At 32.5% G+C, this 13,510-nt stretch overlaps 2 protein-coding genes across 2 annotated transcripts in view; one reads left to right on the top strand and one right to left on the bottom strand.

The window, feature by feature from the left end:
* The window catches only part of LOC142326417 (U8 snoRNA-decapping enzyme-like), a 54,991-nt gene that overhangs the window by 3,608 nt on the left and 37,873 nt on the right, over positions 1–13,510 (bottom strand). The gene's annotated exons all lie outside the window — the stretch shown is intronic.
* The window catches only part of LOC142326418 (uncharacterized), a 32,103-nt gene that overhangs the window by 16,463 nt on the left and 2,130 nt on the right, over positions 1–13,510 (top strand). The window contains exon 4 of the mRNA XM_075368910.1: positions 2,260–2,413. Within this exon, the coding sequence (XP_075225025.1) occupies positions 2,260–2,413 (154 nt within the window). The remainder of the gene's footprint in view (positions 1–2,259; positions 2,414–13,510) is intronic.

Here is a 13,510-nt window from a genome sequence, read left to right as displayed (position 1 = left end):
ACTTGAATTTTTCTTGATTGCTGAGACACATCAATAATGAAATATTTAGTGATATTTTGAAATTGTATCATCAGTGGTTTTTCAAATCTCTATAATAAAAAGATCTAAGATAAAAAGATCAAAAATTACAATTCTCTTTGTATTTAGAAATAAAGTTATATTTTTAATTTCTTTAAAAAAATTAAGTAATTTGTGTCATGTTAATTAATGTACATTATTTTAGCAAATAAAATAAATGATATAAAAGAAAAAATAGCTAATGTAAAAAAATTACTTCGCACATGTTTAAAAAAATTGGATTCAAATAAATTTCTAAATAAGGAACAAAATAAAATAACCATCACACTAAAGATATACATACCTAACAAAGTTTTTTGAACAAATATCTACACTAGGCAAAAGGGATATGGCTTCAAAGTTGTAACAAAACATAAAAGCATTCCACCTTTGGTATTAGTCAACTTATCAACTCACTCGAAGAAATAGATCACAAGTACGGAAGCATTAATAACTGCATCTATGAACACTTAAAAAAAGGCTGATAACACAGTTGTAGGACTTTACCGTCATGTGGCTTTTTTCCGAGGCACGGCTTACACACACAAATTAATTTATAATTTTATTTAAATATAATATTTTTTGTTTACTTAATTCAATGATTCAACTAAAGCATGCACACATACCGTATTTCATTTGAATGGCTGTGGTGGTACTAGCGGCCACTTTAAATACTTTCTTACACTTTAAATATTATCAATTTATTAATTCTACCGCTCACCTGTGACTTCACAACGTAGCAGCTGTACATCAATGCTGCACTAATGCTCCTTGTGGTGAGATGGGGTACTATCGATGCAGTATAACTAATTAGCCAGTATTTTATTTAGAGCATTTTTTTTTGGGATGGAGGCGCTATTTTGCAAAAAACGTTTTTTTGCAAATATTTTTTGTTAATTGTTAACAAATGTGCCTAAGAAAAATAAGACCTTAATTAGGCAAAATCTCAAGATACTGATGGTGACCTTGCTCTACAACCTCACCCATTGACCTTTTAAGCTGAAAACTTAATGGCATCGATGCCCCATATATAGAAGTAATCTGGACAAGTTTGGGTCAAAATCAGTCTAGCAATTCTTGAGATATAAGGTGATTTAGAAGGCAACACCGAACATACGTCATACATACATACGAACATCCAGAAAATTTCTATCCAGTATTTGGGGTTTTTGGGTTCATGTCAAAACATCTCTTTTTTTTCTGTTTAACCTCCGGAACTAGCATAAGGTATTACTTAATTCTATTCCAGAGATGTGTGGTTAATTGAAACCCAACCACCAAAGAACACTGGTATATGATCTAGTATTCAAATCCGTATAAAAGTAATTGCCTTTACTACGATGTGTACCTTAGAACTCTTGACTTTAAAATCAGCTGATATGCGATAACGATGCCAAGATCTGGTGAAAACCACATATGCCTAAATTGGACCAATTACGATTTCCTTTCTAAAGCTATAGCTCTGCTATAGGACTAGACAAGAAAGTAAATTTTTAACACAAATTATGAAACAGAGAAATGCTCATAAGCACATAAAACCAATATACTAATTTAAAAAACAGTTCAAATTAATGAGATATTAATCAGATTTTAAATATTCTTTCTGACTTAAATAATCTATTGTCTATTATCAATGCATTCAGAAATATACAACAGTAGTGGTTACTAGCAATGGCTACAAATATTGCTGAAAATATGCGTTGTAAAGACAAGAATTCCATTAAGTTTATATTTGGTTCATTTTTACTTAAAATTAGCAGATAAAATGTTAAAGGAGGTTAAAGAATAATGATACTAACTTTTTTCAAATGCACATTCAAATATACTAAATTACATTATCTAAAATGAAAGTTAAGTTGAAATGTTTTCCGTGAAACTTTATATAAAATATCATATATAATAAATGAACAATATAACAAAGCTTAAAAAAGTTATAATGGTAATTAGGCAGTTTTCTAAGACGATTAATTCACCTTATACACTGAAGTTTATATAGGAAATTTTGTAACATATGAAAAAATGTCAAGGCTGACCAGGATTCAAACCTAGAAAAGCTGAGATGATATCACTCTGTCTTGGGTGTCATCAATTAAAATTAGACAATAATATTTTATGCATTACACTTTTTTATGTTCAATACATAATAACATTAAAATAAAATAAAAATTAATTAAAAGTTGATGGTATCTATTTGTTTTTCAGGAACTTTTAGATGGTGGATACATTTTCAACCTAATGTGTAAAATATTACCTCCAGCACAAATGTTACATCGTTTACTGTACACACCGATATTGGAAGATTTAAAAATTTTCCGTAATGAAACAGTGACTATGCCTAAAGTGATACCTTATCATGGTAATTTAAGTACTAACTCAAATAATTATACAATGAGCTTATTAAAAAATTATAAACTTTTGAAACAACAAAATGAGCCAAATTTTATAAATACAAGTATGTTTAACAGTTTACTTAACAATGTTTTCAGTCTCCCTTGTGACCATCTTCAGCAATTTAATCTATCAATTAAGATATTTAAAAAGATATACAAATCAAAGAAAGTTATTGAAAACATTGCATTTGTAAATTTATTATTGTTTTGTTTTAAAGGTTTGTATTTTTAAATAACTTTCTTCAATGACTATCATGGACAAACACATAGCAAATGATTAAAGTAAAGTAAGAAAAAACATGAGAGTGGATCCAAGCAAACATATATAAAACAATGAAAGATATGAGAGAGAATAAAAAATTACACTTCAACAAGAGCACTGGAAAAACAGGAGATGAGTTCATAAATAAATGTACATTTTAAGAGGCGAGGGAAGTTGCAGGGCTTTCACAACTTATTTGTTCTAGTGAGGAGTAGAAAATAACATTAATTATTTTTCAAAATAATTACCCATTATTATGATAAGGAACCCAAGAACATTTTTAATATTTTCAAAATAATGAATCCAAACATTATTTTTATATTTTTGTTCATGACAGTTGATAATGAAATGAATATTTTGAAAAACTATCAGTTTTTAGTAAACATGTTGGTTTTAGGCAACCCAAAATATTTTTTACAAAAAGTGCCATTATTTATCTACCTTGTGACATATTTTTCATCAAAGCCATATCAAGAATAAAAAAATTCATAAGGTTGAAAATATCCTTTTATACTAGTTTTTCTAAATGACAAATCCAACAAAATTAATTAAATACACTAGTTGGTCGGGGCTCACTTCGCTTACCATTCCCATCTACCCATTGTTCATTACCTTCATGATTGTGAGAATAATACTGATAAATAATAAAGGTATTCAGATATTATAGAAACCTGAAAAAGAAACTAAATTACAAAAGTCAGAATAGTAGTAACTATGGTAATTAAAATACACAGACATTTAGCAAGGAAAAAGCCACAATCTATTTCAGTTGCCATGGTGATAGAAATATAATAGTGTATAAAATGAATTAATTTTTTTATTTATTTAATGAATATTTTTAATTCATAACTTCACCACCAATGGGGCTAGGGCCTTGATCTATGGTTTAAGACTGTCATTAAAGCTGAAAGATTTGTGATTTGCATCTGTTAAATAGTTGATAAACATTATGATGCTAACCATTCCAGATCAATATGTGCCAAATATTTTATGAATGCAAATCACAAATCTAACATTAACAACCATCTTCTAGATACATAAAAAAATGCCATATCTTAACACGTTTATAAATTTTAAGGTATAGAAACACATTTTTTGTACGGTCTATCTCAAAAAAAAAATTATAGTTTTACCAAATATTTTTTTATTTTTTTCTTGTTGCATAAATCCGTTATTTAACTTTCATATTAATTGCAGAAGTCATTAAAATAATGATTAAAAAAAGTTTAATCATGATTAATTCATGTGGAAAACTGTTATACACAGTTATGTATTTCTGGAAAATAGCTTGGTTTTTAAAAGATAAGTCAGACGAAAACTAGAAACTTCTCCAAATTGGTTTAGTTTTCTAATAAACACTTTAAAGCGTTTTAATTTCAGGAAACAAAAGTAGTTTAATTCATTGTATTATAAAGTTGTGTTACAAAAAGGTACTCAAAAAAGCTATATTGCACAAAGAAAATATGCACATAAAAATCACACATTATTCAAAATACACGTAAGTAATATAAATCAATGTAGAGTATAACAATCAACTCAAAATAATAATGTTTACGCCACTGCGTAAAGTTCCGTTATTTCCAATGAATTCAAAGCTAGGGTTGGGTCCTGTTGGACCCAACAGGCATGGTAAATTTATTACTATGTTTCGTATTTTGGGGTTGTCAAATTTGTACCTGTTTGATTATTTGTTCTCGTGTTTGACACTTCTGGCGCCGGCCAGTCTGCTTCTGTCATCCTTAGTGACCGTGTGTATTCATTTCTCGAATTATTTATGGCTACCCTTTTCACACACCACTTTTTCTTTTCGTTCCCATACTAATACATGCACACATCTTTTACACACACACTCTCCTGTCCACTACCTAGGTTTGCTTATAAGGCTAATCAGGTGTTTTATGTTCTCTTGTTTTCAGGCTTTGTTACATTGTGTATTTAAAAAATGTATATTCATGTATTTTCTCATTTAACATCATTGTTCATATGTTGATTCAGCTGATATTTTAAGTTTCATTAAGTTATGTTAATTTCATAATTTCTTTTTATGTTTTAAGGTTATGTTTTTAACATAAGTTGATTTGTTTTATTTCCAATTAAAGTCCAATTTCTTTTGGCAAATACTAGCTTTGTGTTTTTTGTTAACTTTACCCAACAAATAATATTGCAAAATTCTCAGAATAGTAATAATAAATAAAGAGTTTATAATTACAATAATTATTATTGATTTAACAGTAATATTAATAATTTTCATAATAATAACAATGATTTGATCATAGTAACAATTCTTAATATTAAAAATAATCATAATAATAATAATAAAAAAAAAAAAAAATTCAAATAAATTTGAACAATTTTAATAGTAACAAGCAGAAGAAGCTCTTTTGTCAGTTTTATGGTAGTCCACCTCTAAGTATGAGTTTCAGATGTACTTTGACCAGGACAGTTGAAACAAAATAAATAAGGGCTTAACATACGATTAAAATATAAAATTCTTAGGTCATTAATAAAATTTCTTCTTAGTTGAAAAAAAATCTATTCTCAGGAAAATGTCTACTACAGTTATAGTACTTCTCTGTGTCAGTGAAATCTATTGCATATTTTAAATAAAAGGGCAAAGGTTTTTAATACTGTGTCCAGGAATACATAGGTGTACTTCATTTTGCACAGGATTATATCCATGTAATACTTTATGAAAAAACAGTAAATCAAAGTATTCTCTGTGACGTGCAAGAGATGGTAAATTATAAATTGGGTGTTGTTTGTCAATATGTTGAAGGTAAAATTTGTGAGAAAGCCAAGACAAAAAGTTGTTCTGGATAGATTCAATGGTTTGCAAAGTATACTTCCTCTGATAATTCCAGATGGAGGTGGAATATTCAAGTTGGCTACGAACAAGTGACTTGAGTAAGATGAAAATAAAACCAAGGTTTCGCTTGTTCTGCTCAGAATCCTGTCTGCATGTTCATAAAAGTCAAGTTGTATGTCTAGATCGGTGATAGAGTCTACATTAGTAATCAGAAGAGAATTTATTAGGTATTTAAAATACTCAATATTAGTCGTATGGGAGAACTGAATGTTTTATCTTGGAAAATTTTAATGGCATATGATTTCTTAAAGGCCAAAAATAGAATTAATATTTATTATGTAGCAAAAAAAAGTGATCATTTCTGTTTCTGATGCGGAGAAAAATTTTAAGATCATCAGCATAAATACTCAGTCCAACAGAGATGAATTCAGCAATGTCATTGACAAAAAGTAAAAACAGCAAATGACCAAGGTTAAAACCCTGTGGAACTCCAGATGTTGCAGAGAATTCAAGGTGGGAAGTATATCCAGCACACAGCAAATGTTCTATTACTCATATATGAAGAACTCCACTTAAGAAGATGCTCACTAAATACAAATCCAGCCAACTTCCTTAAGAGCAGGTAATGTGACATTTTATCAAATGCTTTTTGAAAGTTGAAATAGATGGCATCTACCTGGTTTTGAGATTCAAGAGTAGGACCTATTTAATTTAGGAAAAAAAGGTTTGAAGTAGTGGAACGGTTCTGCATGAGTTGTAACAATGAGTCGATATTAGTCATAACAAGATGTAGGTTCTTTTCCTTTATAGAACAGAATTATGGCTATATAAACCCACATTCAAAAAGTTGACAAAGTTGAATATGTGCTTTGCTCGACATTTAGAATAGTAATTACAAGAAGTAAAAAATATGATCATCTCAGACCACACCAGAGGCATTGAAATCACCAGTGATAATTATATCATATTTCAAAGAATCTATATATAGAATTAAAGAATTAAAATATTGCTCCAAAACAAATGGGTGCACAAATTGAGGATAGAAATGAATATCAATTAATAGGCTTTTGGATGTAGTTTTTGGTATCTAGATCTCAAACAACTCAGTAGTAAACTCCAGATCCTTACATCGAACACATTGATGTTACCTTTAACAGCAATTAAAGAACCTCCACACTATCAAGAACAGAAGATTTACAGTCTATTAGATCAAAATACATTATATGACTCCTCCTGTTTCCTGTTTAGCCTCTGGGAATTACTGTCAGGTAGTACTTCAGAGTATGATATGTATGAGTGTAAGTGTAGTCTTGTGCAGATTATATGACTCCTGGAAAAAGTCAACATTTTTGTGGATTTCAGAAAGCTAAGTCTCCGTCAATGCAATAAAATCATAATTAGAATCAAGTTGCGTATACCGTGACAGCCTTAGTACAAAGGCCATGAACATTTTGAATAACAGCAAGAGGTTAGCCATTAATTCCAATATTACTATCCTTCGAATTCAAGAACGTATAAGTTTTCAAGCCCCCAAAAAAAGGGGAAATTAGAATACCATCCAGCCAAATATCAGTATTATTTATTTTATCAAAGTCTCAGCTGTACACCTCAATGTGGAAAAAAATTATAAGGAGAATATAGAGTTCTCAATTTTGTGCATTTAATATGTTCGAGGTTCACATTGCCGCACAGTTCCACTTCACAGACGGTAATGATGGTATTAAATCTTGTTACAATAAAGGACTTTTTTCTTCCGAGTATGAGAAGAGACAAAATTAGTTTTGATTTTCAAACTACCAGACTTTATTGAATTCTTATTATTTTTGTTAAAGATGCTGCAGGTCCTGCACCATCTTTGTTGACTCCAGTACCCCTCTCCATATTAACACTTGCACTACAATGAAAATTAATGTTAGACATCAAAGAATCACAGTCTACATCCAAAATCCAGCTTGAGCGTGCTTCGCCAGAAACACTGTCACTAGGCATCATCCTATTACATCGACTATTTCTATTACATAACTTGTTCATTCAGACTCCCTCATTACAAGCGATCACAGACTCTGGTCGATGTGAAGCGGATGACAGAGGAACATTCTGACAAAGTGATCAAATCACATTTTTAAGCTCTTGATTTTCAGACCTAAGCTGCTTAACTTCGCCATTAACAGAACAAATTTCTTTCTTCAAGACTTTTAAATTTCAATAAGCCCATCCTGAAGAGACAACTGGAACACATGCAATAAAGAACCAAAATAAGGAATTTACCTCATTTGCTACCTTGTCATCAATAACAGAACCATTGTTCATGCAATTGTCGCATTTAAAACTGTTAATTTGATAATTATGAAAGCCATTATTGGAGATCTTCAGACATGACACATAGTGACAGAAAGAGCAAATGGCACATCCAAGATTGCTTGCTATAAAACAAAAGATCATAGAGGGAGCACTAGTTGGATCTGCCCAGGATGATGACCACAGAAACAATCAAATGGACAAATAAAATTAAATCTAAGAGAAAAACACGTGAAAAGTCCCCCTGTCTTATCTTAAAAAAAAGAATTTTATGAAATTTGTAAATTAATAACAATAATAATAATAAATAATGAAATTATAAATTAAAAAAATTCCTTTCCGCGTGTCAGAAGGCGCAGGTAGATTTCATTGGTGTTAAGTAGGGGATAAAAAAGATTTCCACCCTAAAATTAAGAAAAATTAAAAATTTACTCATTACAGCAATGGTTGCATATGAAAAAAAGTTTCACATGTTTAGCATACGACAAGCCCACTAAATACAATTCCAGCAAAAGTTTGGTCATCCCTTGCCATAAGGGTTGGTCATATCATAAATTGTTTCAGACAAAGGTTTTAGGTAATGTTTAGAGGACTAACAACTACTTTAAACCGATTCAATACTTTGCCTATTAAAGGAGGTAGAAATTTTTTTGTCAAACTGCATTTTTCCCCCAAGGCCAACGGTTGGTGATATCAAAAACCTTATTTAGATCAATTTTAGGCCCTTATCCAAAGAATGGTAGGAACTTTAAACCAATTCGATATTTTACTTAATAAGAAAGTTGTAGCGATATTTATTTTTTTTCGAAAAAGCCCCCTTACATTTTCCCCCCACGGTCCGATTTTGCCCATTAACGAACTCGACCGAGATTTTGGATCATTACAATTTTATGTAGACCGAGATTTTATGTATCAATTTGAAAGTGATTGGCGCAAAATTACAGCAGTTATCTTATCCGCAAGAAAGTAAAATTATATATAAATAAACTTTGGAGCTGACGGTGGTTTTGGGGTCTGGGGGATGTGAAACGCGAAGATACGTCGAAATTATACGGAAGTCGAATCATGGTACCCATTACAATAGGTAGCTTTCTTATGAAATCTGCCTAAAACATTACATTGTCCAAAAATATAATGAAATAAACTATTTTGTAATTCGGGGGGTTTTACTCATTTACATCCCCTTAAAATTGGATAATTCATTCGGTTTGAAAAATATATATTTTATATACAAATAAAAACAATAATTTATTTTTAATTATTAAAGATCTTTTACTGATTTTGAATAAAAGTCCATTTACACGTGTATTATTGGTATTATTTTTATAAGATAATTTAGTTTTTAAATAGCAAATTTAATAATATTTTTTTATTACTTTAGACCGAAACACTCGTTTATAATTCTATTTTGTAATATGTTGACATTAGAATATAAACAACAAATATATTATATATATAATGTAACCTTTTACTTCAGGGTTATTACCTTTTCTGTCTGTTTAGCCTCCGCAACTACCGTAAGGTATTACTTCAGAGGATGATCTGTATGAATGTACATGAAGCCTAGTCTTGTACTGTCTTAGGTTGACCGTCCTGCCTGAGACGAGTGGTTAATTGAATCCCAACCACCAAAGAACACTGGTATCCATTATCTAATATTCAAATCCGTAAAAATGTTATTCTTGCCTTTGCTATGATTTCGACCTAAGAACTCTCGACTTCGAAATCAGCTGAATTGCGATGACACTACACCAACCCCATGGGTTTACCAAGCCTAAGCCTGCTACTCTTCAAGATCTGCGAAATCGAATTGTTACAGCAGTCAATTCAATAACCAGGGACCAGTTATCGATAAAAATAATTAACTGTTGTTTATAAATCTCGATTTTTCCATTCTTGTACGAAGTAAAAGAAGTAATATGATTGCAAAAAATTATTGTTTTCAAATTTCAACGGAAATTTCCATTTGACCATCCCTGAATCCATTTTACTAATTCCGGCTTGACGTCTGTACGCACGTATGTATCTCGCATAACTCAAAAAGGATTGTGCGTAGAATGTTGAAATTTTGGATTTAGGACTGTTGTAACATCTAATTGTGCACCTACCATTTGATTGCAATCGACTTGACCAAAAGTGTCCGAAAAAGCCCAAAATCCAAAACGATTGGATTTTGGAGTTTTTCTTACTGCAGTAATAAGCCCTCATTGAGAGCTTTTCCACCTTAAAATTAAGAAAAACTTCAAATTTATTCAATACAATGGTTGCATGTGACAAAAGTTTCCACATGTTTAGCATACGACAAGCCCATCTTCTTACAACTCCAGCAAAATTTTGGTCATCCTTTGCTGTAAGGGTTGGTCATATCAATAATTGTTACAGACAAAAGTTTTAGGTAACATTTAGAGGAATAACAACCACTTTAAACCGATGCGGTACTATGTCTATTAAAGGAGATACGATTTCTTTTTTTGTCTTCTAGCCCCATTTTTTCCACCCCCTGACTCAATGGTTGGTGATATCAAAAAACTTTACTTGTATAAGTTTTAGGCCCTTGTCCAAAGAATCGTAGGAACTTTAAACGAATTCGATATTTTACTTAATAAGAACGTTATACCAATATTTTGTTTTTTTTTTCGATAAAGCCCCCTCATTTCCAACCCCATGGTCCGAATTTGGCTATTAACTAGCTCGACCGAAAGTTTGGATCGTTATATTTTACGCATCAACTTGAAAGTGATTGGCACAAAATCACGGCAGTTGTCGTGTCCACAAGAAAGTGAAATATATATATATAAACTTTTGAGCTGCCGGTGGTTTTGGTGTCTGGGGGATGTGAAACGCGAAGATATGTCGAAATTCTACGGAAGTCGAATCATGGTATCCATTACAATTGGTAACTTTCTTATGAAATCTGCCTTATAGAATATAGAATTATACTTATAAAACAAATTAATTAAAAATCAATCGATCGCTAATTTATAATTAATTATAATTTAATTTTTTTTTAAATAATATATTATATACTAACAAAGAAACTGAAGAACGGAAGCACTGCCGATGGACTGGTGCCGCCCAACCTACGAGAGGTGGTTCAAAAAAAAGAAGTTACACCCTCGCCGTGTTCTTGAACCGAAAGAGATATATTAATATCTTGTGGTGGCAGCACTGGTTGTGTTGTTGTTTTCACGCTCCCCCAGCAGAAATTCTATATGATATTCAGTACATGTGTAGTATCGTTGACAATATGGCATGTCTTCTAGAGGTTTCGTCAAGCATAGAAGTGCGTTCAGTAGTCCGTTTTTGTGGCCAGAAAATTACAATTGTTGTGAAATTCATCGCCAAATTTTTGAGGTATACGGTGAGAACGCAATGTTACGTCTGGTGATCACAAAATGGTGTCAAACGTTCAGAAACGGAAGAACAAATGTGAGGTACGAACTGCGTGCTCATTAAAATTAGAGAGATTGCCAGTTGAACTTAACATCAGTTATGGTAGTGTGTTTGCGATTATTCACGATCAGCTTAATTACGATGGGTGCCGCATCTGTTGACCGACAACCACAAACATCAGCGTTTTACGTCTGCTCTTTCTTTTCTTCAACTTCATTCCAGAACTTGTCCGCATTTTTTGAAACAAATTATCACAGGAAATGAGAGCCGGATGCTTCATTACCCTCATGAGACTAAACGAGCATCACATGAATAGAGACAAAAATTTGCCGCAGCCAAAAAAAAGTGAAAACATCTTCACATATTCGAAGGGTTATGCTGACAGTCTTTTTCGATTCTGAGGTAGTTGTTTACATTTACCACGAGGAGCTACAATCCATGCCAAATTTTACTGTGAGACTTTAAAAAAATTGTGTAAAGCCATTAAAGATCGAAGACCCGAAAGATTGAGCGATGGGGTCGTTTTTCTTCACAACAATAATCCTCATTCAACTCATGTGACAAAGGAGTTACTGCAAAAATTCAAGTGGCAAGTGCAGTCTCATCCGCCTTACAGCCCTGACCCTGCGACTACCACCTGTTTGGTCCTCTCCAGCGAGACTTGGAGGGGAGAATTTCGCTAATGATGATGAACTTAAGGAAGCGGTCCTTAAATATTTGAAGGAAATTGGACGAAAGTTTTATGAGAATGGAATTGAAAAACTTGTCTCAAGAGTATGAAAAGTGTTTAGAAAAAGTCTGTGTTATGTCGAAAAATATGTGTTTTTTTGTTCAATAAAAAAAATTATCTTTTAAATATGTTTGTTTCATAGAAGGGTGTAACTTACTTTCTGATCGTCCCTCGTATAACAACCACGTGGTGAATTAAAACGTTAGACAACTAAAAATTGGCAAAAGAATAAAACAAGTGAAATGATTATTAAAGATAGTAAGATGGGAAGAAAGAGTAATAATAATAATGTTGTGCTTTAGATTTTCGTTGTTTACGGCGGGAGCGGGAAGCACGACAGTGATTTGTTTTTGCCGATGCTGGGTGGAGTGCTCATCCCTCTTCCCGGTTGTGAAGCCGATTTGAGGGTGGGCTTCTGTAAGCTTGCTCTACCGAAGTCTTGCATCACCAAGTGTGAGTTAGTCACTCCGGCCCACGGCTAAGAGTATCGGAGCCCTTACTGCTATGTGTGAGCCCTGGGATGTCGGTATCATGGATCCGACAGTACCTGACTCCCGAACAGGTTAAATCTATGAGGGGTGGCTGACTGGCAAAATCCAGGCAGGATCAATGATCCAGGGCACGCCAAACGTCTTTCACCCACACTTTGTGATATATTGACTGGCAAAACTATAGGATATGAAACATTCTACTACCACAACTTCCATGCAGAGGGTCCACATAAAAACCCTCATCATGGAGAGCCTCTGTCTTCACAAACGAAGAGGAGGAAGTGTGTTGAATTCTGTTAAAGACTCGGGTTATTTAAATGACTTATTTAATTTTTAAATCTTATAAATGTTCACTTTTCTGTTGCTCCTGTTTAAATGTTAGAACTTTCATTTTTATTTAATATAGGATTTTTAAATTTAAAGACCTTCGGCTTCGGTCGGATTCACTAGGCTTTTTACACTTCACACGGCTCCTTTCGGATACACTTTGCTCCTGACAAATAAGCGGCTTCACCAACAGTATGTAAGCAAGCTCTTCATTACATTAGTAATGAAGAGACAGTCCAGTTCCAGTTCTACAATTCAGTCATTTCACTTACAGAAATATTCACAATTACAATGAAACAGTTATAATTAATGTTAAAGAAGAATATATATATATATAATAATAATAATTAATGAAAAGAAAGAGACTTCTCAAAGATTAGTCCTTTCATGATAGCTCGAGGCATCACGGAAGTTGCAGTAGGGCCTGTAAAGAAGACAAGGAAAACTAGCGTTTGACTATTTGTTGAAAGAGTCAACGATTCATAATCGTTACCACTAATGAAAGCGACGAAGATGGTTATCATGGACATGTGGATCGTTCATGTAGATCTCACCACATAAACACCTCAAAAGGTGTGATTATGTGCAGGGATTTACTAAACGGCACGGAGGAGGAAATCGTCAATGAACTTAATGATAAAGTAGTCAGTTGACTGACTACCTGATCATGATCAAGCAGCTGGCTGGGGGAACCCAGGCAAACTATTTTTGACAAGCTAGTCATCTGACTATGTCGCTAGTGTTATTATGCAAGTG

The sequence above is a fragment of the Lycorma delicatula genome, chromosome 6 (assembly GCF_047948215.1).
Source record: "Lycorma delicatula isolate Av1 chromosome 6, ASM4794821v1, whole genome shotgun sequence".
Lineage (NCBI taxonomy): Eukaryota > Metazoa > Arthropoda > Insecta > Hemiptera > Fulgoridae > Lycorma > Lycorma delicatula.
Note: the sequence above shows the minus strand (reverse complement) of the source record. Positions and strands in the feature narration are given on the sequence as shown.